This window comes from Martes martes, assembly GCF_963455335.1.
Source record: "Martes martes genome assembly, chromosome: 2".
In the NCBI taxonomy this organism is placed as follows: Eukaryota; Metazoa; Chordata; class Mammalia; order Carnivora; family Mustelidae; genus Martes; species Martes martes.
The window spans coordinates 59,436,559-59,458,603 of NC_137889.1; the positions used below are offsets into that span (position 1 = coordinate 59,436,559).

Here is a 22,045-nt window from a genome sequence, read left to right on the forward strand (position 1 = left end):
CATCAGGGACCAGTGGATGGAGCCAGCCCTGTGTTGGTGTGCCCATGACACCCAGCCCCCAGCTCACTCTAACTTGTCCGTGACCTGCCTTCTCTTGGAAAAGGGAAGGGCCATGCGAGGAGCGAATGTGTGTCTGCCAAGCCTCTCCTGTGTCAGCGCCGCACACTGAGCTTGCTGTCCCATTCTAGAGATGAGGAGCAGGGGTGCAGAGGCTGACTGCTTGCCTAAGGTCATGAGCTGGAAGGGGGTAGAGATAGGATTCAAAGCCAGACCTGAAACCCTGAAACCCATGCTCCTTCCCCCAACCGTGTCGCCTCTGGTCCTCATCACACTGTGGCTGGGGGCTCCTGGCCCTTTCCCCAGCCGCCAGCTCCTCCTGGCCTCCCCCTGTTGGGGCCTCCTGCCTGGTGCTGCCCAGAGGAGAGGGAGGGTCCCCACGGAGCAGGGAAGGGGAACCTGAAGATGAGCCGAGCCCCTGCGGGTCCCTCCCAGGCCAGCCATGAATCATGCAGTCAGCGGGGAGGGCCGGCGGCCCTGGGTCTAGCCGGGAGGAAGTAAACAACCATAGCTTGGTGGTGAACTTAGGAGCCAGGAATGTGGACAGAGGCTGACCGAGGCACTCTGCAGGACAGGGTGCCCCTGACACAGCCCATAATCAGATCCTAGTATGAGTAGGGCTAAGGGCAGAGGAGTGCGGGGCTGGATCCTACTCTGGGCAGTGGAGGGACATTTAAAGCAAAGGAGGAAACCGAGTGGCAGTGGCTGAGGTGCAGAGTTGCGGGGAGAGGCATGGGGCACCCTGGAGTTCTGGGGAGGCCCATAATTACCCAGGAAGCCAGAGACTATAATTAGGCCATCCCGGCCCATTAGGATAGAGCCACAACTGACTGCATGTCTGGGACGAGTAGGTGGTCTGCTCCTGGTCTGCACCGGGAACCCAGAGGAGGAGGAGGGGTGTGTGTGAGTGTGTGTGTGTGTGTCTGCGTGTGCACACGCGCGCACCCGCGCAGAAGCAGCAAGTCTGTCAGCAGTCAACACGGCCCACCCATGGGTGGGGTAGCACGTGGGCAGGAAGGGCCCACAGTACCTCTCATGGTCCAAAGCCGCAGGCCAGCCTACAAGGACAGAAAGAAGTAGAAACGGGAGGGGCGCCTCTTGGAAGGCGGGTGCCGTGGAAGGCGCGCTGGCCTGGCCTTTGGGGGACCTGGGTTTGGGCCCCAGGTCTGATATTAACAAATCGGATGACTGGGTAAGTGTCTGTCCCTCCTTGCACCTCAGGCATCCCTCCATTCAGTGAACATGTTAGCTTGGGTCAGGGGCGGTCGATGTTGGCTGCTGTCACCTGAGGAACACGGGAAAAATGACCAATGACAATGGACTTCTACTTCGGTGGCAGCAGACCGAACTCCTCCCACGGAGAACAATCTGAATCATGAGATCATCCGATCAAGGAGCAAGACAACCTTCCGATGTCTTCGGAGAGAGACGGAAGACCAAAATCACAGGGAGAAGGGAGACCCTGGAAAGCCTGGCCTTCTTGGCCACGTTTCTTCTCAAGGCATTTGTTGATTAGTGATTAGTGCAGGCAGAGCCCCTGAGAAGCCAGACAGAAGGCTGCAGCTGTCAGGTTGAGAAGCTAAGCTGGGTTTTCAACAGCCTCTTCGGGGCTGGAGTTCAGGACTGCCAAGATTCAGGAGGAAAGGAGGCTGTGCGTGCAATTGCTGTAAGGAACTGAGAAGGGGCAGAAAAGTCAAACAGAACATGCAGCTTCATTCAGTGGTGCTGGGGAGACAATAAATAGAGTTTAAGACCAACAAGGTGGTAGGGAACTAGTAAACTGTCCTCCAGGACCATGCATGGTAAGCACGAGTGTGTCAGAAACAGGCCAAGTGTCAGAGCAGCTGGGTGGCACAGTTGGTTAGGTATCTGACTCTTGATTTCAGCTCAGGCCCTGATCTCAGGGTGGTGACACTGAGCCCCGTGTTGGGCTCTGTGCTGGGCATGGAGCCTGCTTAAGATTCGCTCCCTCTGCCCCTCCCCACTTGAGTGCACGCATTCTCTCTCTCTCTCTCTCTCTAAAAAAAGAAAAAAATAGGCCAAGTGTCACCTTCCTTGCCCACCCTTAGCTTCTAGCCTTGTTTATGCTTTCATTATGTATTCACTGAGCAAATGTTTCCGGAGTGCCTTCCAAGGGCAGGCACTCTGCTGGATTTTTGGTCATTGAGACAAGGAGCCCATCCACAAGCAAATTAGATTCAGAATTGTCCTGAAATTAGGACACATTTTTATAGTTCACAAAAACTTGTTCATACCCATTGCTGGCAATGATACTCATGGCTACCCCACAGCATATAAGTAAGGCAGGTATTAATGTTCCTATTTGTAGATGAGGGAAACTGAATTGAAAGTAGCCAAGAGCCTTGTCCAAGGTCACTCAGCTAATAAGCAACGATGGTTTCCCATCTCCAGTTCCCTAGCGACAGTCCTAGTACAGACACTGTCTATCACAGACACAGAAATCATCCTACAGAATAGGAAGAGGGAACTATCTTATGGGAGGGACAAAGACTACGGAAGTATCACAGGCTCTCTGTTGAGCAAAGGGAGTCAAAAGGGGTCTCAAAGATCAGCTGGTCTTATCCTTTCCCTTACAGATGAAGAACAAAAACAAAAAACAGAGGCTTGGGACGAAGAAGTGATTCTGTCTACAGACTCAGAGCAAATTAGAAGTCAGACTCCTCTCCCATGTCGTTTAAGAGTCCAGCCCTTCAGTCCGCACTCAGCAACTCCCCGCTGGCTCTGGTCCCTGCTGTCCCACCCCTGGTATTCTAGAGAGCAGCTGAGCTCCATCCAGGAGGAGACCTCACTGCCAGTTCCAACATGAGAGGCTGGCAGCACCTGTCTGTGCAGGAAAGAATGAGAAACAAGTTCCTTTAGGAAGGGATGTACATTTTGTACCTGAAATTCTCTCGCTGATGAGGAAGTATTTACATGTGCTGCTTTAACAAACCAAGAGGAAGGTAGACAGACGTGCAAGAACAAGAGTTGGAAGTTCTTGGGACACTCTGAAACAAGTGTCCCACCTTGCTCGCCCACTAAGATGAGGTCCTTGGATGAGAATGCTGCCATTATTAGCACACGAGCAGATATAAATTCCCATGACTCTAACTGGGTAATACTTAGAATGAGGCTCCCCTCCAACACTTTGAGTATCATCTTCCCCTTCTTCACTCTCCACCGCGCACCTCTACACCTAGGCAGGACCTGAGTGGAAAGTCCTTTTTGGTATCCGCAAGCTCATGCTCTCAGTGACTCTTCTTCAGGCTGGACAGTGGACATGTGCATCTCAGAGCCACGACAAGGGGTCAGTTTTGAAAATCATAGTGTGCCCTTGAGTTCGTGCCTTCACCTTCCCCAGTCTCGGGTCACCTTTTTGTAAAATAAAGACACCAACTCCTTGATGTTGCCTTGTCTACTATACAAAGGTGGTTTTGAGGCTGAAATGAAACAAAGTGTGTGAATGTGCTTTGACACTGGGAAAGCTTTGTATTCCACTTGTTCTTGGGCTCAGTGCAGTGAAAATACAAAATGATCAGAGAATGAACCGCAAGAACTACCTAGTAAGGCCTTTGCTGGAAAAACGTATCCTAGAGGTTGTATCCTAGAGATACATATTTTAGGTGAAATACTGAGGGAAGATTTCAGTTACCCAAGAAACACTCAGTACCTGGCTTTGTTGCAAAAATAATGACAGCAGGCAAACAAGACCTACCCCCACCCAACACCACCAATCTAGAGTAAATTAAAAAAAAAAAAAAAAACGCTAGTGGCAGTAGAAATGCTCACTGATATAAAATAAGGGTAATATATGTTTGAGATTAAATGGTTAAAGCAAAATAGAGAATCAGAGAGGCTTGTTCCAAGTCTGTGCTCTGCAGAGAGAACAGAGCTGTCTAGGATCATGGGACCCTCCCTTCTTCATCCTTGGAGCTCCCTAGGTTATCAGGCCCAGATGTTTGGCCCCCCAACTGCAAACCATAAATTCTGGAACTGCCATATCTCAGTAGCTAACTAATTCTTTCATCTAGAGCCAAGACTAGTTACATTTTCAGGCTGAACATTCTTCCCACCAAGACACATGCTTCCTCGGGAAGGGTTCAGGAACCTGGGTATAGCCATCCAGATTCCTAGTGTAAAAGAATCCCGATTAGGAGTTCTTTTGGACTCTTTTGCAAGACAAAAACTGTTGGGTCTACTGTTGTGAAGGAGTAGAATGAAAAAGTAATAGTATTTGTTAGGGGTTGGATTGGGTCCCCTCAAAATTCATAATCTGAAGTCCTAACCCCCCAGTACCTTGGAATATGACCTTCCTTGGAGACAGAGTCTTCCCAGAATCAATTTTAAATGTGGGCACTAGGTAACCCCGAATCCAGTATGACTGGTATCTTTATGAAAAGGGGAAACTAGACACAGAGACAGACATGCACAGAGAGAAGATGAAGAGACCCAGGGAGAAGCTGGCCACCTACAAGCCAAGGCCTGGAACAGAGCCTCATAGCCCTCAGAAAGGACCAACCTTGATCTCAGACTCTGGCCTCCAGAGCTGTGAGACAATACATTTCTGTTCTTCAAGCCTCCTAGTCAGTAATACTTTGCATCAGCAGCCTGTGCAGATGAATACAGTGCTCATTTCACAATGAAATTCTCATAGGCAGAAGCCATAGAGCATTTCAAGCGAACTGAAGGAGTGGGCCAGGGAACCCGCCTTTGGTATGGAATTTAGGGGTAAGGTGGGGATGGAGGTACCCCGAGGGGAAGATGAGGTCAGCCCCTTGCTGGGGAAACCGATGGGGAATAGACAGGAAAAGCCCACAGCAACGACACGGAGCAGCCTGGGGACAAGGAAAGGAGAAGGCCATTCAAGACAGCTTGCAACTTTGGATCTCAACTGCCTTGAATTTGAATCCTGTTTCCATTCCTTGATAGCTGTGTGAGCCTGGCTAGACCTCATGTGACATCCAGTTCTTCACTGCAGGCTTTTTGGTTTCACAGTTTCAGAGATCCTGGGAATGAAAAAAAATAATGTATATGCCCTACGCTTTCCCCAGGACCTTTGCATGTATTGCTCCCTCCACCTGGAACTCTTCTGCTCATCCATGCTGACTCTGTTATACTTGACTTATTCCTCCTTCTTTCTCAGGTCTGATTGTTAATTTCATATGTCAAATTGACTGGGCCATGGGGTGACCAGATATTTGGTCAAACATTATTCTGGGTATGCCTGTGAGGGTGTCTTTGGATGAGATTAATATTTGAATCAGTAGACTGAATAAATCCCCATTGTGGGTGGGTCTCATTCAATCAGTTGAAGGCCTTAATGGAACAGAAAGGCTAAAAGGGAACTCCACTTGTCTGACTACTTCAAACTGGGACATCAGCTCTTTCCTGCCTTTGGGTTTGAACTGAAACACTGGCTCTTCCTGGGTCTTGACCCTGCCAGCCTTCAGACTGCAATGACACCATCAGCTCTCCTGGGTCTCAGACTTTTGGACTCAGAATATAATGCAACCATTGGCTCTTCAGGTCTCCTGTTTGCTGACTCATACTGCAGATCTTGGGCTTTCCTTGCTTCTATAATATGTGAGCCAACTCCTTCAATTCCTTATAGTAAATCAATATCTCTTTTCAGAGATCTTAATGGACGCAGGATATATATATCCTGTTGGTTGGTTCTGTTTCTCCAGAGAACCCTAACCAATACAGATTTGGGTACCAAGAGTGATTCTAAAGGAACACAATATTAAACATGAGTTTTCTTTTTTTTTTTTTAAACATGAGTTTTCTAAGTTGATCTGGGGTTTCTGGAATTGACTCTCTAATCTAAGACTTAAAGATGCTAATGACTTTATTTCTTAGTAAAGGCAGTCTAATGGTCCAAGGCATATGTGATAATAGAGAAATGAAAAGTACTGGGGACTCCTCATGAACCACTTATGAGAGGCAAGGATCTGGGTGACCATGTGTATGATACTTTCAAACACTTTTTGTCAAAATAATGAGTATAACAAGGATTGGTTGCTCCTAGTGTTACTGGACAAAGTGGGAAAAGAAAAGGTTGAGCTTGGGATTCAAATTCCCAGCTCAAGTGTCACATAAATGACCTGCAATCTCTGTCTGCCCTTCTCTCCTGTAGCTACAGGGATGAAATTGTTGAAAATCTAACATACTTTATCCTGTGACTGGCTGAATTGCAATGCAGATCGAATTCCCAGCTTCCCAAGGAGTCTACTGTTAAAATAAAGGCTTTGACTGGGAAGGAATGAGATCCTGAATGTTGGACTGGGGTTATATGGGAAGACCCTGATGGATCTGGGGACACTGGACCCCTAAATTATGACGAGTCATCTTTGGCAGTGGAAGCAGTTTCTCCACCCCCAGTATAAGTGACTTCCTGAGGCACCTGGGCTACTCAGTTAAGCATCTGACTCTTGATTTTTGACTCAGATCCTGATCTCAGGATTGTGGGACTGAGCCCCTCATTGGGCTCCACACTCAGCAGGGAGTCTGCTTGAGATTCTCCCTCTCTCTCTGCCTCTCCCCACTGCACTCTCTCTCTCACTCTAAAATAACAAATAAATCTTTTAAAAAAATGACCTCCCAACCTGTGTCTGAACCCTGCCTTGCCTGAGGAGAGGACAGTGGCCTCCCCCACTGCCAAGCAAGACAATGCTAATTCTCCTGAGGACCCACCTCCCCATCCCTCTTTGCTTCTAGACCTATAACTAGACTCAGTTCTCAGCAGGACCCTAATAGTGAGGTAAAGTATAACCCACAAGGAGGTGTGCTATACTCCAAAAGAATTACCTGTGTTTTCTAACTCATACAGATAGATATCTGGGGACTATTTGTGGTACTGGATACTAAAGGTGTGGGATAATGGTGGAAGAAACATAATGTTGGATCAGGCTAAATTCATTCATAGGGGCTAACTAAGCAGAGATTTCCTAGGTAATATTGCATCTTAGGGAGTTAGAAAGGGTCTAACAGTTTGTTTGTTTCGTTGGCTGAAGCATGGGCAAAAAGACCCGCAGGGAGTGAGTGAAAAATACTGGGTCTGCCTTGATTTCATGTAAAGAAAGGGGATCAAACACAGGGAGGGTGGGATGTTGGAGTGGGTTTATCCTCTGAGACCCACTCACCCACCCTAGGAAGGTCCAGAAGACGTGACTTTCACCATGACTGTGAGAAATAAACCTGTGAGGAGAGTCTTAGAATCCTTGAAGAGCTCTATGATCATTCTTTGTAGGCCAGACCTTGCAGGGAGAACTGCAGTCTCTGAACTGGGAAACCTAACCACAATGACAGTAATTAGGTCCTGGGGTGGCAAATACCTAATTGTGACACTGAACTGCCTAAGGCAAGGAGAGCCTGGATACCATAATAGATAGCAGAGTCAGTGCAGTGATGGGGATAGGCTGACATGCACAGACCCATGGTGTTGGCCAGTTGGTCATAGTGTGCCTAGAGGTGAAATAGATAGGAAGCCTATGAAATTCTTTCTTGTTCTGGATAAGCAGAGAAGTTCTAGGTCAAGTGAACAAAAGTCTAATCTGAGTTATAAAAACAGTCATGGCTTCTCCTCAGACTTGAGCCAGTTTACAAACCCAAAATGACTTAGATGAAAGGGAAGCTTTGAGGAAGGACCCCAGTACACACCAAATATTTATATTGTTAATTTTCCCAGCCTTTCCCAAAAGGACCTACAGTTTTTTACCAAGATAACTGTGCACTAGGGAAAAGGAAATAATCAGACTTTTGGGGGACTACCACACACTGGCTCTGAATGGACACTGATTCCGGAGACCTCAACCTTCCTGTGGTCCTCCAGTCTGAGTTGGGGGCTTATCGAGGTCAGGTGATCAATGGGGTTTTAACTGAGGTCCATCTCACAGGAAGTCCAGTGGGCCCCTGAATTCACCCTGTGATTATTTCCGTGGTTCTACATTGCATAACTGGAACAGACATGCTGGGAATCTGGCAGAACCTCACATTGGTTCCTTGATCCATGGAGTAAGGTATATTATGGTGGAAAAGCCAAGAGGCATTGCCTTTACCTAGGAAAATAGTAAAACCAATGCAATCCTGCATTCCTGGAGGCAGTGCAGAGGTGAGTGCCCCCACCAAGAACTTGATATTTGCTGACTTGGCCAGTGCAGAGGACAGGTGGACCTTGGTGAATGACAGTGGATTTTCATAAGCTGAACAAGGTTGATTCCAACTGGTGGCTGCTGTACCAGATGCAGTTTCATGCCCTGAGAAAATTAACACATCCCTGGGATGCAGCTATTGATTTGGGAATTTTTTTTTTTCCATACCTGCTCATAAGGCCTTCCAGAAGCAGTCTGCTTCTAGCTGACAAGACCAGCAATACACCTTCACCGTCCTGCTTCAGGGGATCTCACTGCTCCAGTTCTGTGCCATACTTCAGTTCACAGGGAACTTGATCTCCTTTCCACGACATCGATGATATCATACCAGTTGAACCTAGTGAGCGACTAAGTAGTAGCTTGCTCTTTGCAAGACATTTATGTGTTGGGGGGGACATAGATATGACCAAAATTCAAGTGTCTTTGGGGCACTTGAATGGCTCAGTCAGTTTAGTGTCTGCCTTACGCTCACATTACGATTTCAGGGTCCTGGGATCAAACCCTGCATCGGGCTCCCTGCTCAGTGGGGAGTCTGCTTCTCCCTCTCTCTGCTCATGCTTCCTCTGTCCCTTTCAAATAAATTTAAAAAAAAATTTCAAGGGCCTTCTACCTCAGTGAAATTCTTAGAGGTCCACTGATGCGGGCATGTTGAGATATCCCTTCTAAGGTGAAGATTAAACTGTTCCATTTGGCCCCTCCTACAATGAAAAAAGAGGCACACCTAGTGGGGGCAATGTACCCATCTTCCTCACTTGGGTGTGTTACTCCAGCCCATTTACTGAGTGACCTGAAAAAGTGCTGGTTTTGCGTGGCACCCAGGACAAGAGAAGGCTCTGCAACAGGTCTGGGCTACAGGGTAAGCTGCTTTGCCCCTTGGGCTATATGATCCAGCAGACCCAATGGTGTTTAACATGGCAGTGATGGTAGGGATGCTGCATGGGGCCTTTGGGAGACCCCTATAAATGAACTACACTATAGATCCTTCAGATTTTGGAGCAAAGCCATGCCATCCTCTGTCAGTCACACTACTCTCCTGTTGAGAAACAGCTCTTGGGCTGTGATAGGGCTTGGGTAGAGACCAGATGCTAGTCATGGGCCACCAAGTTACCATGACACCCGAGTTGCCCATCTTGAACTGGGTACTTCCTGACCCACTGAGTTACAAAGCTGGGCATACAGAGCCACATTCTGTCATCCAATGGAAGTGGTATATATGTAATCAGGCCTGAGCAGGCCCTGAATGCACAAGTTGAGTTACAAGATAAAGTGGCCAAAATAGCCATGGTCCCTACTTCTACTATACTACCTTCTCTCTCCCAGTCTGCACCTATGGAATTATGGGGAATTCCCTATGACCAGCTGATGGAGGAAGAGAAGATTCTGGCCTAGTTTACAACTGGTTCTCCATGACATGCAGGCATTGTTTGAAAGTGGACAGTTGCAACATCACAGCCCCTCTTTGAGACTTCCCTGAAGGACAGTGGTGACCAGACATCTTCCCAGTGGGCAGGACTTCTGGCAGTCTACCTGGCTGCCATGCTTTCTTGGAAGAAGAAATGGTCAGATGTGTGATTATAACCTGCTTCACAGGCTGTGGCCAGTGGTTTAGCTGGACGGTCAGGGACTTAGAAGAAACACAACTGGAAAACTGGTGACAAGAAAATCTGGGGAAGAGTTATGTGAATAATCCTCTCTGAAGGATGAAGACATTTGTGTCCTCCATGAATATTCTCCAAAGGGTGAGCTCAGCAGAGGAGGATTCTAACAATCAAGTGGATATAGCATGACATATACTGTGAGATAGTCACAGAATCTAGTCAGCCTTCTTCTCCATTCACCCCTGTCATCCCCCAATGGGCTGATGAACAAAGTGGTGCTGATGGCAGGGATGGATTTTGTGCATGGGGTCAGCAACATGGCCCTCCAGTCACCAAGGCCAGCCTGGCCATGGCTCCTACCAAGTCCCTAATCTGCCAACAGCAGAGACCACCAGCAAATCCCCAGTATGGCCCCATTCCACAGGGTGATCAGCCAGCTATGAGCTGACAGGTTAATTACACTGGACCGCTTCCATCATGGAAGGGGCAATGTTTTTTTCCTGCTGGAATAGGAACTTACTCTGGATAGGCTTTTACCCTCCCTGCATGAAGTGCTTGTGCCAAAAAATGCCATACAGAATGCATTATCTGCCATCATGGTATTCTGTGATAGTCCAATATAGCATTGCTTCTGATCAAGGAAATCACTTTACAGCAAATGAAGTACAACAATGGGCCCATGATCATGGAATTTACCGGTGCTACCGTGGTCCTCACTATCCTGAAACAGCTGGCTTGACAGAAGATTGAATTGTCCTTTGAAGACTCAATTCCTGAGCTAGCTAGGTGGCAATATCTTGCAGGGCTATATACGGTCTGAATTAGTGTACAATATATATGGTGCTATTTCTCTCATAGCCAGGATTCACTGGAACTGGGATCAAGGGGTGGAGATGGGAAAGATACCACCCACTATCACCCCTAGTGACCTACCAGCAAAATGTTTGCTTCTTATTCCCACAACCTTATGCTCTGCTGGCTTTGAGATCTTAGTTCAAAAGGAAGGAATGTTTCTGCCAGGGGATACAACAATGACTCCATTGAACTGGAAGTTAAGACTGCTGCCTGGTCACTTTGGGCTTCTCAGGCTTCTGAATTAGTAGGCAAGGAAGAAGATATTGTGCTGACTGGGGTGGCTGATCCTGACTACCAAGGAGAAAGTGGACCACTACTCTACAATGGAGGTAAGGGAGAGCATGTCTGGAATTCAGAAGATCCCACAGAAGGTCCTGAAATAAATTCAGTGGAAAACTACAACAGCCCAGTCCAATCTAGGAAGGACCCTAGATCGGGAATGAAGGTTTGGATCACCTTACCAGGTAAAGAATAACCAGCTGAGGTGCTTGCTGAGGACAAAGAAAATACACATAGATCATAGAAGGAGGAAGTTATAAATACTAGTCATGACCATGTACTCCTTGTCAAGAGTATTTCCTCCTTGGCGTGTTATAAATATATAAATATAAATGTATATAGCAAGTATTTTTGCTTTCTTCCCTTTCTTATCCTTTTAGCATGTAACATAAATATATTGACTTTATATCACAATATTTAAATATTGTTAACTTTATGTCATAGTATTTAAATTATGAGATATCAAAGGGAAAAGTAAATATCTCTCAAGGACTTTACCTTCTTTTCTGGGGAAGGGGTTAGTGTGGTTTTGGTTGTACACAGGATACTCGCATCATGAGTATTAGGCAGAATTGTAGCCTTGTTAGTATCCCTGTTTGGAGATTAAGTATGATTTAAGGAGATGTGCATGGGTGCCAAGTTGATCTGTGGAGGTTAATTTTATGTGTCAACAGGACTGGACCACAGAGTGGCCAGACATTTTGGCCAAACATTATTCTGGTTGTGTCTTTAGGGGTGTTTATGGATGACACTAACATTTTAAACTGGTACTGAGTAAAGTAGATTGCTCCCCTAATGTGGTGGGCCTCATCTAAGCAGTTGAAGACCTGAATAAAACCAAAGACTGACCATTCTGTAAGTAACAGAGAATTCTCCTGCCTGGTAGCCTTCACACTGACCCATCACTTCCTCATGTTCTACAGCAGCTTCTGGACTTCTGACTCAAACTGGGACATCAGCTGAGCAGATTTTGGACTTGCCAGCCTCCTTCATTACATGAGCCAATTTTTAAAATAATTTCTCTCTCTCTCATAGGTTCTGTTTTTCTGGAGAACTCTGGCTAATTCAGGGGTGAGATGAGAGTAAAAGAGAGCATCAGAGTGATGGGCATTCCGACGGGCAGGTGGCTGTACGCCCCTGCAATCGGGTGGGAAGGGAGAAAATGTGAAAACAGAGTTTCCAAGACAAGGGCTGCCTATTTCTCTATGTGGACCAGATCAAACAAATCCACATATGAAAATCCAGTTTTGTATGGCAGGCAAAGTTAGGAGCCACAGCACCTTTACAAAAGAGCTTTGTAAGTACAGTAATCCTCCCTTATCTGCGATGGCTATGTTCCAAGACCCCCCTACACAGCCTGCTTTTTCCTATATATACTTCTCTATGATAAAGTTTAATACATAAAATAGGCATTACATGAATATTGTCTCCTCTCAAAATATCTCCGGTACTGCATTTGCCCATCTTGTGATCCCCTGAGGTGATAAAATGCCTAAGTGATGAGAAGAAGTGAGGTGAAGGACGCAGCCTCTGTGATGTAGCATTAGGCTACCACTGACCTTCAGAGGATACCTCATTAGGAGAAAATTGAAACCACAGATAAGGGGGGGGGGAGGACTTAATGTGATTTTTAAAGCTTCCAGTTGCCCTAGGCATCTGCTACAGGATTGTATGAGCCTACCAGGATTTTTGCTGGAAACTTCTGCTTCAGGCAAGATTACCACGGCCCTCTGGGAGCTCCATAGCATATGTGGCCTAGGTCTGGCTCTTACCTCTTAGGATGGTAACGTTGCGAAGGATTTCTCCATGCTGCGTGTCCACAGCTTTCATCTCCTCCACGATCATGGAGAGGTTGCGGACGTTGAAGTCCAGCCGCGCACTGAGCAGGCTGAAACGCTCCCGGAGCAGGTCCGTGGTGCCCAGCATGAGAGAGACAGACTTGTTCAGGTAGTAGAGCTCCTCGGCGTGCGTGTGGAAGCCCAGCGTGCAGGAGAGCCGCACGTCGTCCAGGTACTTGAGCATGCTGTGCACGTGGTTGTCGGTGGCATTGATGTTGGTGAAGATGGTGCCGATCTCGATCTCGTGTGAAGCCATACGTCCTTCCAGCGTCTCGAACCTCTCCACGGTGCGGTTCTGGGCATAGCGGGTGTGGTACTGCAGATCGTGCATGTTCTCCTCGTGGTCGTCCAGGAAGGACGAGATGTTATCCAGCTGCAGCTGCAGGCCCATGACCTGCAGCACCAAGTCGTGCATGCTCTCGGCATTCTGGCTGATGCGCTGTGAGGAGACCCCCAGGGTGGCCTGGATATTCTTGACTGCTTCTCCGGTCTTGGCTGAGATGGTGCGCAGGCCGCCGAAGAGCCGGGTGTAGTTTTGCCAGTCGGTGACCATTTTCTGGAGGGTCAGGGTCTCCTCGTCAGTCTTGCGCTGGATCCCATGGATCCACTCCGAGGTCTGCCCCACAGTGAAGTTGATCTGGTGGACTGTAGCCTTGACGTCATAGCAGTCCTGGGTGAGGTCCTTCAGAGAGAGGTCCAGGCCAGCCGTGGTGGCCTGCCAGCCTCTCACCTGGGCAAGAAAGAGCCCCAGAGACTGGTTGACCTGGTGGATGGAGAAGGAACAACTGCCCATCTCCTGGGAGATCTGACTGCTGGTGGTGGAGAGCAGCTCGTGGGTCTGAGAGGTCTGGTCCAGCTGTACCTCCTGGGCCAGGAGCATCTTCTGAATTCCCTCCAGCTCCTCCTGCAGTTTTCTGATCTCTTGCTCCAGCTGCCCAGCCTCATGGCAGAAAGAACAGTTGTTTGGGGCTTTCAGATCTTCAGGGGAAAGGGACAACATTTTGAGTTACTGAAGGATCATGGGACGAAAGTTGCTTCTTTACGTATTTCAGAGCATAATGGATTGTCAAGTGGCTTCCTGATCCCTCTTCCTATCCTAAGCCTGCTATGAAATCCTTTTGAAAAAGCTTTACCATCTCTATGAAATATTATTTTACCAAATGTCTTTACTATGACATAAAATGTAGAACTGGGGACATTTTTTCCATCTTGCCACTGAATTCTCAAGAATATAGCTTCATAACTTTCTGAAGGTTGCCAAGAACCACCCATTTACATTTTGTCTTAAAATTTCTCCAAATATTTTTGTACTTATTATCTATAAACTTATGGGGGAAAGATGGTATGGGGATTATTTCTCCCTGTGACAGATGAGAAATGAGGCACAGAGAAGAGGTTTGCCAAATTTATCACTCAGCTAGTACTTTTTCTTTCTGTCATGGCTGACCTCCTCTACCCTGTCTATTGTGGCTCCTTCTGTCTCAGTCTTGGAATGAGAAGATCCCTGGTTAAAGCAGGAGATAGCATCATGACTTGGTAGCATAGGGTAGGGTAGGGTAGACTTGTCAAGAGGTTTTGAAGGATCTTAAAAATAATTTCAGGGTGGCTGTGTGGCTCAGTTGGTTAAGCATCTGACTCTTGATTTTGGCGCAGGTCATGATCTCAGGGTCCTGGGATGCAGCCCTGCATTGGGCTCCCCGCTCAGCAGGGAGTCTGCTTCTCTCTCTCTCTCTCTCTCTCTGCCCCTTGCCTGCATGCACTAGTGCTTTCTTTCTTTTGCAAATAAATACATAAATCTTTTTAAAATAATCATAATCTCAGATACATGAGAATGACTGAGGAATGGACTTTCTTTGGGTTCCTTCTCTACCTGTAGGCTTGGATTAGATCTGTACCACATAGAACACTTGGCCCCAGTCCTGGGTGAATCCCAGGGCAGCAGCCCTCTTTGAAAGGACAAGGAAGCAGGGAGTCATAGCTGTCTTTTCCCTTGTGTCTCAAAGGTTGGTGAAGGATGTCCTATTCCAGGCCATCATGGCCTGAGGGCAGCACTCAGCCCACCCCCGTTATTACTGGTCTTCCATCATACTCATGTGCACATCTGGACATGGGACACTTACCCAGTCCTTGGAGGTTTTCCTGCATAGACAAAAGTTTCTTGTCATAAATGGCCTGGGCCAGGGAGATGTCTTCTGAGAGAGAGTCCACTTTCCTGAAAACTATATGGGAAATACAGATGAGAAGCTGGGGCAGGGTCTTAGCTCAGAGAAACACCAGTCATTTGTTGAGAAGGTATTTTTATCAGCCTCTCTGCAACCAAAACCATTCACCCTTTTATGGGGCTTTTCAGTGGTGGGAAGGGAAGATGCTTCTTACGGCCAGAGTTTGTCACGCATTCCTTAAAAACACAGATCTACATCTATATATCTCCCTTAAGTGTTGCTATGTATGGATATATATACTCATGTGTATATATGTATATGTATGTGTGTATGTGTGTGTGTTTATCCCCCTCCCCATTTAAAACTAGGTCTGACCACAGGATAGAACAGAATAAGGAAAATTAAGAAAAAATACAAAAAATACAAAAAGAATATAAAAGTTATTCTTAATCCTACGACTGAGAGACAATAGCCATCAATATCTTCATGTATCTGTTGGACTTTTATCTCCATAACCATTCTGTAGCTACATAGATACATGTATACTTTTTGAGAAAACAACAACAGGAACCTGGAATGTTTGGACTATTTCATCTATTTTCTTCCATTTGGCTTCGCTGGTATAATGTCATGAACATTTTCCTATTGAGGTTTAAATCACTTTAAGATCATTACTTTTAATGTCTGTATCATACTCTGTATAAATGACTCAGCAATTGTATAAAAGTCCCCTGTGCTTGGGGGACACTTCTGAGTCTACAAATAAAACTTGGTGGGTAGATATGAGTAACAGTTATTCCTAGAAATAATCCTTATATTTGATGGTTTTATGTATATGGTTATTCTCATAGGATAAATTGCTTGAAGCAGAATTAATGGGTTAAGGAGTTGGACACATGTTGCCAAAGTGACCCCTAGGAAAGGTTTTACCAGTTTATACCAGCTTCTCAGGGGTCAGTGCTGGCCTGGGCTTAGAGCACATCTGGGCATCAACAGGATCCCTGGCTTTCTCTAGCAAGTGCCTGGCTAGACAGGGAGGTAAGAGGAGAGGATGGAGTAGACGGATGTTTCCCACAGAGCCTACGAAGGCAAGCGTTGGGGTGGAAACAGATCCACCAAGAAAGCTGGGGAATGTAACTTCTGGTCCACATTTGCCTCAGATCTTTTGGGTGTCTTCAGGCAAGGCAGTTAATCTTTCTGCAGCTCAACTGAATCATCTGTAAAAGGAAAGTGTGAAGCTGGATGACTTCCAATGTTCTTCTCAGCTCCAAAATTCCACGATTCCATTTTGTTTTGAATGTCTGGGCTTTCATTAACATTGTACATCTCAGAGCTGCTGAGACTTAATTAGCAGCAGTGACATGGTGAGAGACCCTAGGAACAATTCCATGCCCTTCTTTTCCACCAGCACCTAGAGTTTATAGTATTTATTATTCCATTTGAGTCTCCCCCAAATTAAAATTTCTTATATAGATGGTGGGGAACGGAGGTATAGAGACTCTGAATGACTTTGATTCCTATCCTAATGCTTTGTAAAGTCCACCCCCAAGCCAATAGCCAAGGGTTCATTCTTATAATTCACCCTGTTCACTTCTTCACTGAGCATTTCATGATCTGTAATTACATATTAATTTGTTTATTTGCCATTTTCCTTATTTTTTAGATCTTATTTTTTTCTCATCTTTTCAAAATTGTGTCTTATAATGTATACTATAAAAAGAACATATGTGTAATTTATAAATAAATAGGCATATTTCACAAATGTAAGATGATTTTTTTTTCTTTTCAAATATTTAAGTATAAACATTTTCAAATAAAGTAATCAAGGCTTGGACAGTGACTATCTTACTTGTACAACTGGCAGTCGTGCGTCTACTGTCTACATTCCATAATTAACATTTTACTTGTATTCACTTCATTGTACATCTGTCCATTTTACCTTTTTATCTGTTCATCAACCCATCTACTTTTTTGATACATTTTAAATCAAACTTTTTACCAATGGGTGCATAGTCAAAAAAGGTTCGTAGATTATTGGTCTAGGCTAAGGGCTGGCAAAGCAGGATCTACATGTCGAATCTGACCCAAGGTCACTTTGTTGGAACAAAGCCATCTCCATTTAGTACATATTGTCTCTGGCTGCTTTTGCTTTGGGCAGAGTGGTTTTGACAAAGACCATGTGTGGCCCGTAAATCCTAAAATATTTACTACCGAGCCCTTTACAGGAAGTCTGCCAAACCTTGCTCTAGATTATGAGCTCCATAAACAGGGCCTGTGTTTTATGAAGCAGTATAAGCCCCATGCCTAATGCAGTCCTCGGCTTAGAGTATGCATGCAACAGGTACCCGATTAAAGGAGTAAGTGGAATTTCCAAGTCCTTATGAGGAAGACTGATTCTACTCAACCTCCGGACTTTATCCTCAGTCCTGACCATAATACCTTGACTATGACTGTCTACATATATACTCCCAAATCTCTAGTCTTTCATTTGACGAGTATTACTGAGCACCTGCCAACCAGGTCAGGACGGTGCCAGTTCTGCTCTAGGGACTTGGGACAACCAGGCTGGAGACAAAAACAAAAAGGAAGCCTAATGTTCTTCCTGGATTCCACAATGCCCTCCTTACCCCCCAGTTATTATGATCTTCTGCTCATTCACTCTGGGTCTTAGGGCAAATCCTTTCACCTTCCCAGATACATGGAATGAGGCCAGCCTTCCATTTCAGGGCTCGTTGAGATGATTTGTAGATGTCATGTAGGCGACAGTGCCTGGCATCTGGTGGGCACCCCATCACTGCCCATACCCGCTGAAGGGCGTCGGTGCCTGTGTTCCTCTCTGGGCTCAAGCCTGTGGCTGCTGGAGCTTTATTCATGGTCCTGCGGGTGCAGAGACCTGAGGCCCCATAAGGCCTGGCCAAGAACAGACTGGGGAATTTCCCTGATGTCCAGTTTGCTACTTCAGAATGGTGGACAGCAAATTTGGTTCCCTCCATTTAGCATAATCTGTTAGCATCCAGAAGGCAGAGGCTGACTGAACCCGGCCGTGAGCCATCATCTGGGTTGGCTCCCATAGTCGTACAAGCTGTGGCGTGTATGACAGCCACCACACTCCAGGTCCCTGGCCTTCAGTGGCAGGACTCGGTTCTAACAAGCGAGGTCCCAGTGAGACTCAGGGATTTGCATTTTAACAAATACTGGCGGTGAGCTTGATGTAGGCAGGCATCCAACCTCACTTCGAGAAACGCTCACAAAGACCATGGAAGGGGCTTCAAAAATGCCCGGTGCAAGGATCTCAGCCCTGGTTATACTTACCCACACACCCAATATTTTTTTCAAAACTCGCAGGTGATTCTAACATGCAGCTGAAACTGGGAACAGCTGGGCTGGTCCTGTCCTCTCATCATACCAGAAGGAAAACAGAGGTCTTGGGAGGGGAATGCCTTGCTCAAATCCACCACACAGCTACTTACTGACCGGAAATCAGAGGCTGGTCTTTGAAGTCTGAATCAAGTATGAAGATTCCCCTGTCAGAAGGATGCTGGACCACCCCGGGGCTGCCGGGCGCCTGCACTTACCCAGAGAGGCCAGCACGGCCACGGCCACCAGGAGCAGGGCCAGGAAAAGGTAAAGAATCCGCACCGATGTGTGCAAAGACAGGTTCTTCTGGCAGCGGCTGCAGCGGGGCCCCGGCCGGCCTGTTGGGGGACAAAGGAAACCAGTGACTGAGGCTGCAGGTCGAGGGTCAGGTTCATGTCCCTGCTCTGAACTGTCTCATCCCATCTCAAACCAGCCTCAGAAAGGGAGATGTTCTCCATCCTCATGCCTGCCCATCTCACCATGTTCTCTCTAGGTTTTAGCAATAGAAGAGACCAGAGTCGGGGTCTTCAAAGAAGGCCCCCCTGCCACCATTCTCTCTGGGGGCAACGTCAATGAGCCCAGGGTGTAGGGAAACGCCTCTTCCTGACACATCGGCCTTATCATGGTCCACAACCCGGGGCAGCCAGCCTTGTTTCACCCTTGGGTAACCAACGTGTCCCAGTGTGCCTAGGGTTTTCTGGGCTTTAGCCTCAAAAAATCTCCTCTTGTGGGAATTCCTTAGTATGGGGCCAACCAGTCACACACCCTTCAGTCCCCAAACCTGTCAGGTGACAAGCAGTTCTCCTGGAAATGGAACGAATGGTTGCAGTCCACCAGCTGGGGCCCCTGATACGGAAGAAGAAGGAAACCAGGTGCTCCTGACTACTCTTGCATGTGGCCAAGGTCCAGTGGGAATGCGACTGTGAAATTGTTGTGACATTTCTTTTTTTTTTTTTTCTATTTTTTATCAGGGGGAGTGAGAGATGGAGAAGCAGGCTTCCCGCCAAGCAGGGAGTCCGATGTGGGGCTCGATCCTAGGACCCTGGGATCATGACCTGAGCTGAAGGCAGATGCTCAACAACTGAACCACCCAGCTGCGCCCCTGTTGTGACATTTCTAAGGCAGATTCGACTTCAGCTGCACATTATGAGTACTGGGAACATTGAAAACTCCAGATGGCCCTTTCACACTCCAGACCAAAAGGAATCAGGATTTCTGAGGGCTGGTCACGGGCTTCCTGGGGTGGTTACAATACGCGGCACCGGCTGAGAACAGCTGCGTTAATCCACACCAAAACCCACCGAGACGCCCTCCTCTGTGTAACGGTTCAGGTGGCATTGGTTTCTGAGATTATCCAAGTGCCAAGCTGGGTCCTGTAGGCCAAGGGGATGAGCCACTTGGGTGACAAGGGTTATGATGAAGGGGACAGTTCTGGTCCAGTTAGAGGACGGGCCCTGGGGGAGATGGCAGAAGTCCCTGACTGATCTCAGGAGGAGCCCTGGAGACAGATGTCACTTGTGTCAGACTTTGACATCATCCGTACGGCATAACCGAGACCCATGCAAATCTGCCCTTCCACCCTCCATGGAGTAGTGGGGAAAGCACCATCATGATTCTGAAGCCATGTGGAGAGATAAGTCACTAGCCCGGGGATGGCGACAAGGAGGTCAGGGGCAGCCCCCAGGGCCCTTACCTTCTTGTGTGCATGGGAAGGTCGGCATGTCCTCATCGTCACCGGCCAGCTCCTCTTCTGTAACACACAACGCATCTCCATCGCCAGTGGCCGACCTCACTGTGATGGAGCCAGGGCTGTCAGACCCGGTGTGGGAACCTGGAGCCACACCCACCCCTCTCCAGCTGCCGCAATCCCCACACCCGGGGCCCATTCCCGCCTTTGAATCCAAGTCAGCCCACTGGAGCTCCAGGTGACCGGACAGTAAGCAGAGGAGAAGGGAAAGGAGATAAGAACAAGAGACTGAGGATCTGAGATGTCCCAACGCCTGTGGTTAAGGAGATTTTATGATCTCACACAAGCTGGTAAAGATACAGAGGCCAGCTCAACTGCTTAGTCTCTGCACCTTGCTCAAACCCTCGGGGTGGAATGAGAAAGAATAAGAGCTGGTTGTTTGATCCAGCCCAGAATCCTTCCGTTCACTGGCTCATGGTAACGCAAGCAGAATTCCTTTGCTGCGGGGTCAAGGGCGAATCTGCAAGACCCTGCATCCAGCCCAGCTGGGAGCTGCCGAGAGGAGGGGAGCAGGAGCGAAGACGGTAGTATCCGGTCCCAGACCTCCGCCTCACACACTGCCTCACCTAGGACCTGATGGTGTGGAAGGGACCATGGGAGGACGTCTCATGTGTTCCCTGGGATCATGTGTTCCTTGAATAAGACCTAGTGATGGAATCCCTCATTCAGAAGAGTGCTCTTGGACACCTCATAACTCTTCCTCCTTACAAGGCCTGGTCTTTTGTAAGTGATGAGGAGAAGGATGCCCAAAACAGGAAGAGGGAGCCAAATTTCCAAGTGGGTGCTTAAGAATTGTGCTACTTTTGTCCCGGGAAGTGTGTGTGGGGTGAGGGTACGTGCAAGCTGATCATGACAACTGAATTCATGGGAGATGTCTGTCGAGGGGATTTTTTTACAAGTATGCCTCAGGATGCCTGGGTGGCTCAGTGGGTTAAGAGTCTGCCTTTGGCTCAAGTCATGATCTTGGGGTCCTGGGATTGAGCCCCACATGGGGGGGGGTCCCTGCTCAGCGGGGAGCATGCTTCTCCCTCTACTTCAGCCTCTTCCCCTGCTTGTGCTCTCTCTCTCTCAAATAAATAAATAAAATTTTTAAAAACAAAAAAAAAATTATGCCTCAAAATCCAGAGGCAATAAAAGAGAAAAAAAAAAAAGATTCATTTGACGGCATGATAATAAAATGAAAATGCTTTTGCATGACCAAAAAAAGTCATTGACAAACTGGGAGAAAACATTGACAGTACATATTATAGATATAGTGCTAATATACCAAGTTTATAAATAGCTTTAAAAAATTCAAGAAATGGAATGAATTCAGTAGTCACAGGTTACCAAATCAATGTATAGAAATCTACTGCATTTTTTTTTAATGTAGGCTCCACACAGACTGGAACTTGAACTCATGACCCTGAGATTGAAACCTGAGCTGAGATCACGAGCCACCCAGGCACCCCTGCTGCATTTCCATACAGTAATAATGAAGCAGCAGAAAGAGAAATTGAGGAATCAATCCCATTTACATTGCTCAAACCAATAAGATACCTGGGAATGAACCTAACCAAAGAGGTGAAAGGCAGATACTCTGAAAACCCTAAAACCCTGTTGGAAGAAATTGAGGAAGACACAAAGAAATGGAAAGACCTTCCATGCTCATGGATTGGAAGAACAGATATCGTTAAAATGTCTATACCACCCAAAGCAATCTACACTTTAAATGCAATCCTTATCAAAATACCAAGAGCATTTTTCACAGAACTAGAATTAACAATCCTAAAATTTGTATGGAACCACGAAAGACCCCGAATAGTCAAAGCAATCTTGAAAAGAAAAACAAAACTGGGATTATCACAAAGCTATAGTAATCAAGACAGTATGGTACTGGCACAAAAACAGACACATAGATCAAAGGAACAGAACAGAAAACCCAGAAATAAACCTACAATTATATGGTCAATTAATTTTTGACAAAGGAGGAAAGAATACGCAATGGGAAAAAGAGTCACAT

General features: G+C 46.9%; 1 protein-coding gene across 1 annotated transcript in view; it reads right to left on the reverse strand.

Annotated features, from left to right (window-relative positions):
* The window catches only part of SCARA3 (scavenger receptor class A member 3), a 52,745-nt gene that overhangs the window by 13,218 nt on the left and 17,482 nt on the right, over positions 1 to 22,045 (reverse strand). Inside the window, exons 2-5 of the mRNA XM_080796649.1 lie at positions 19,990 to 20,088; positions 18,515 to 18,634; positions 14,898 to 14,996; positions 12,712 to 13,755 (exon numbers count right to left, since the gene is read on the reverse strand). Of these exons, the coding sequence (XP_080652775.1) occupies positions 12,712 to 13,755; positions 14,898 to 14,996; positions 18,515 to 18,634; positions 19,990 to 20,088 (1,362 nt within the window). The remainder of the gene's footprint in view (positions 1 to 12,711; positions 13,756 to 14,897; positions 14,997 to 18,514; positions 18,635 to 19,989; positions 20,089 to 22,045) is intronic.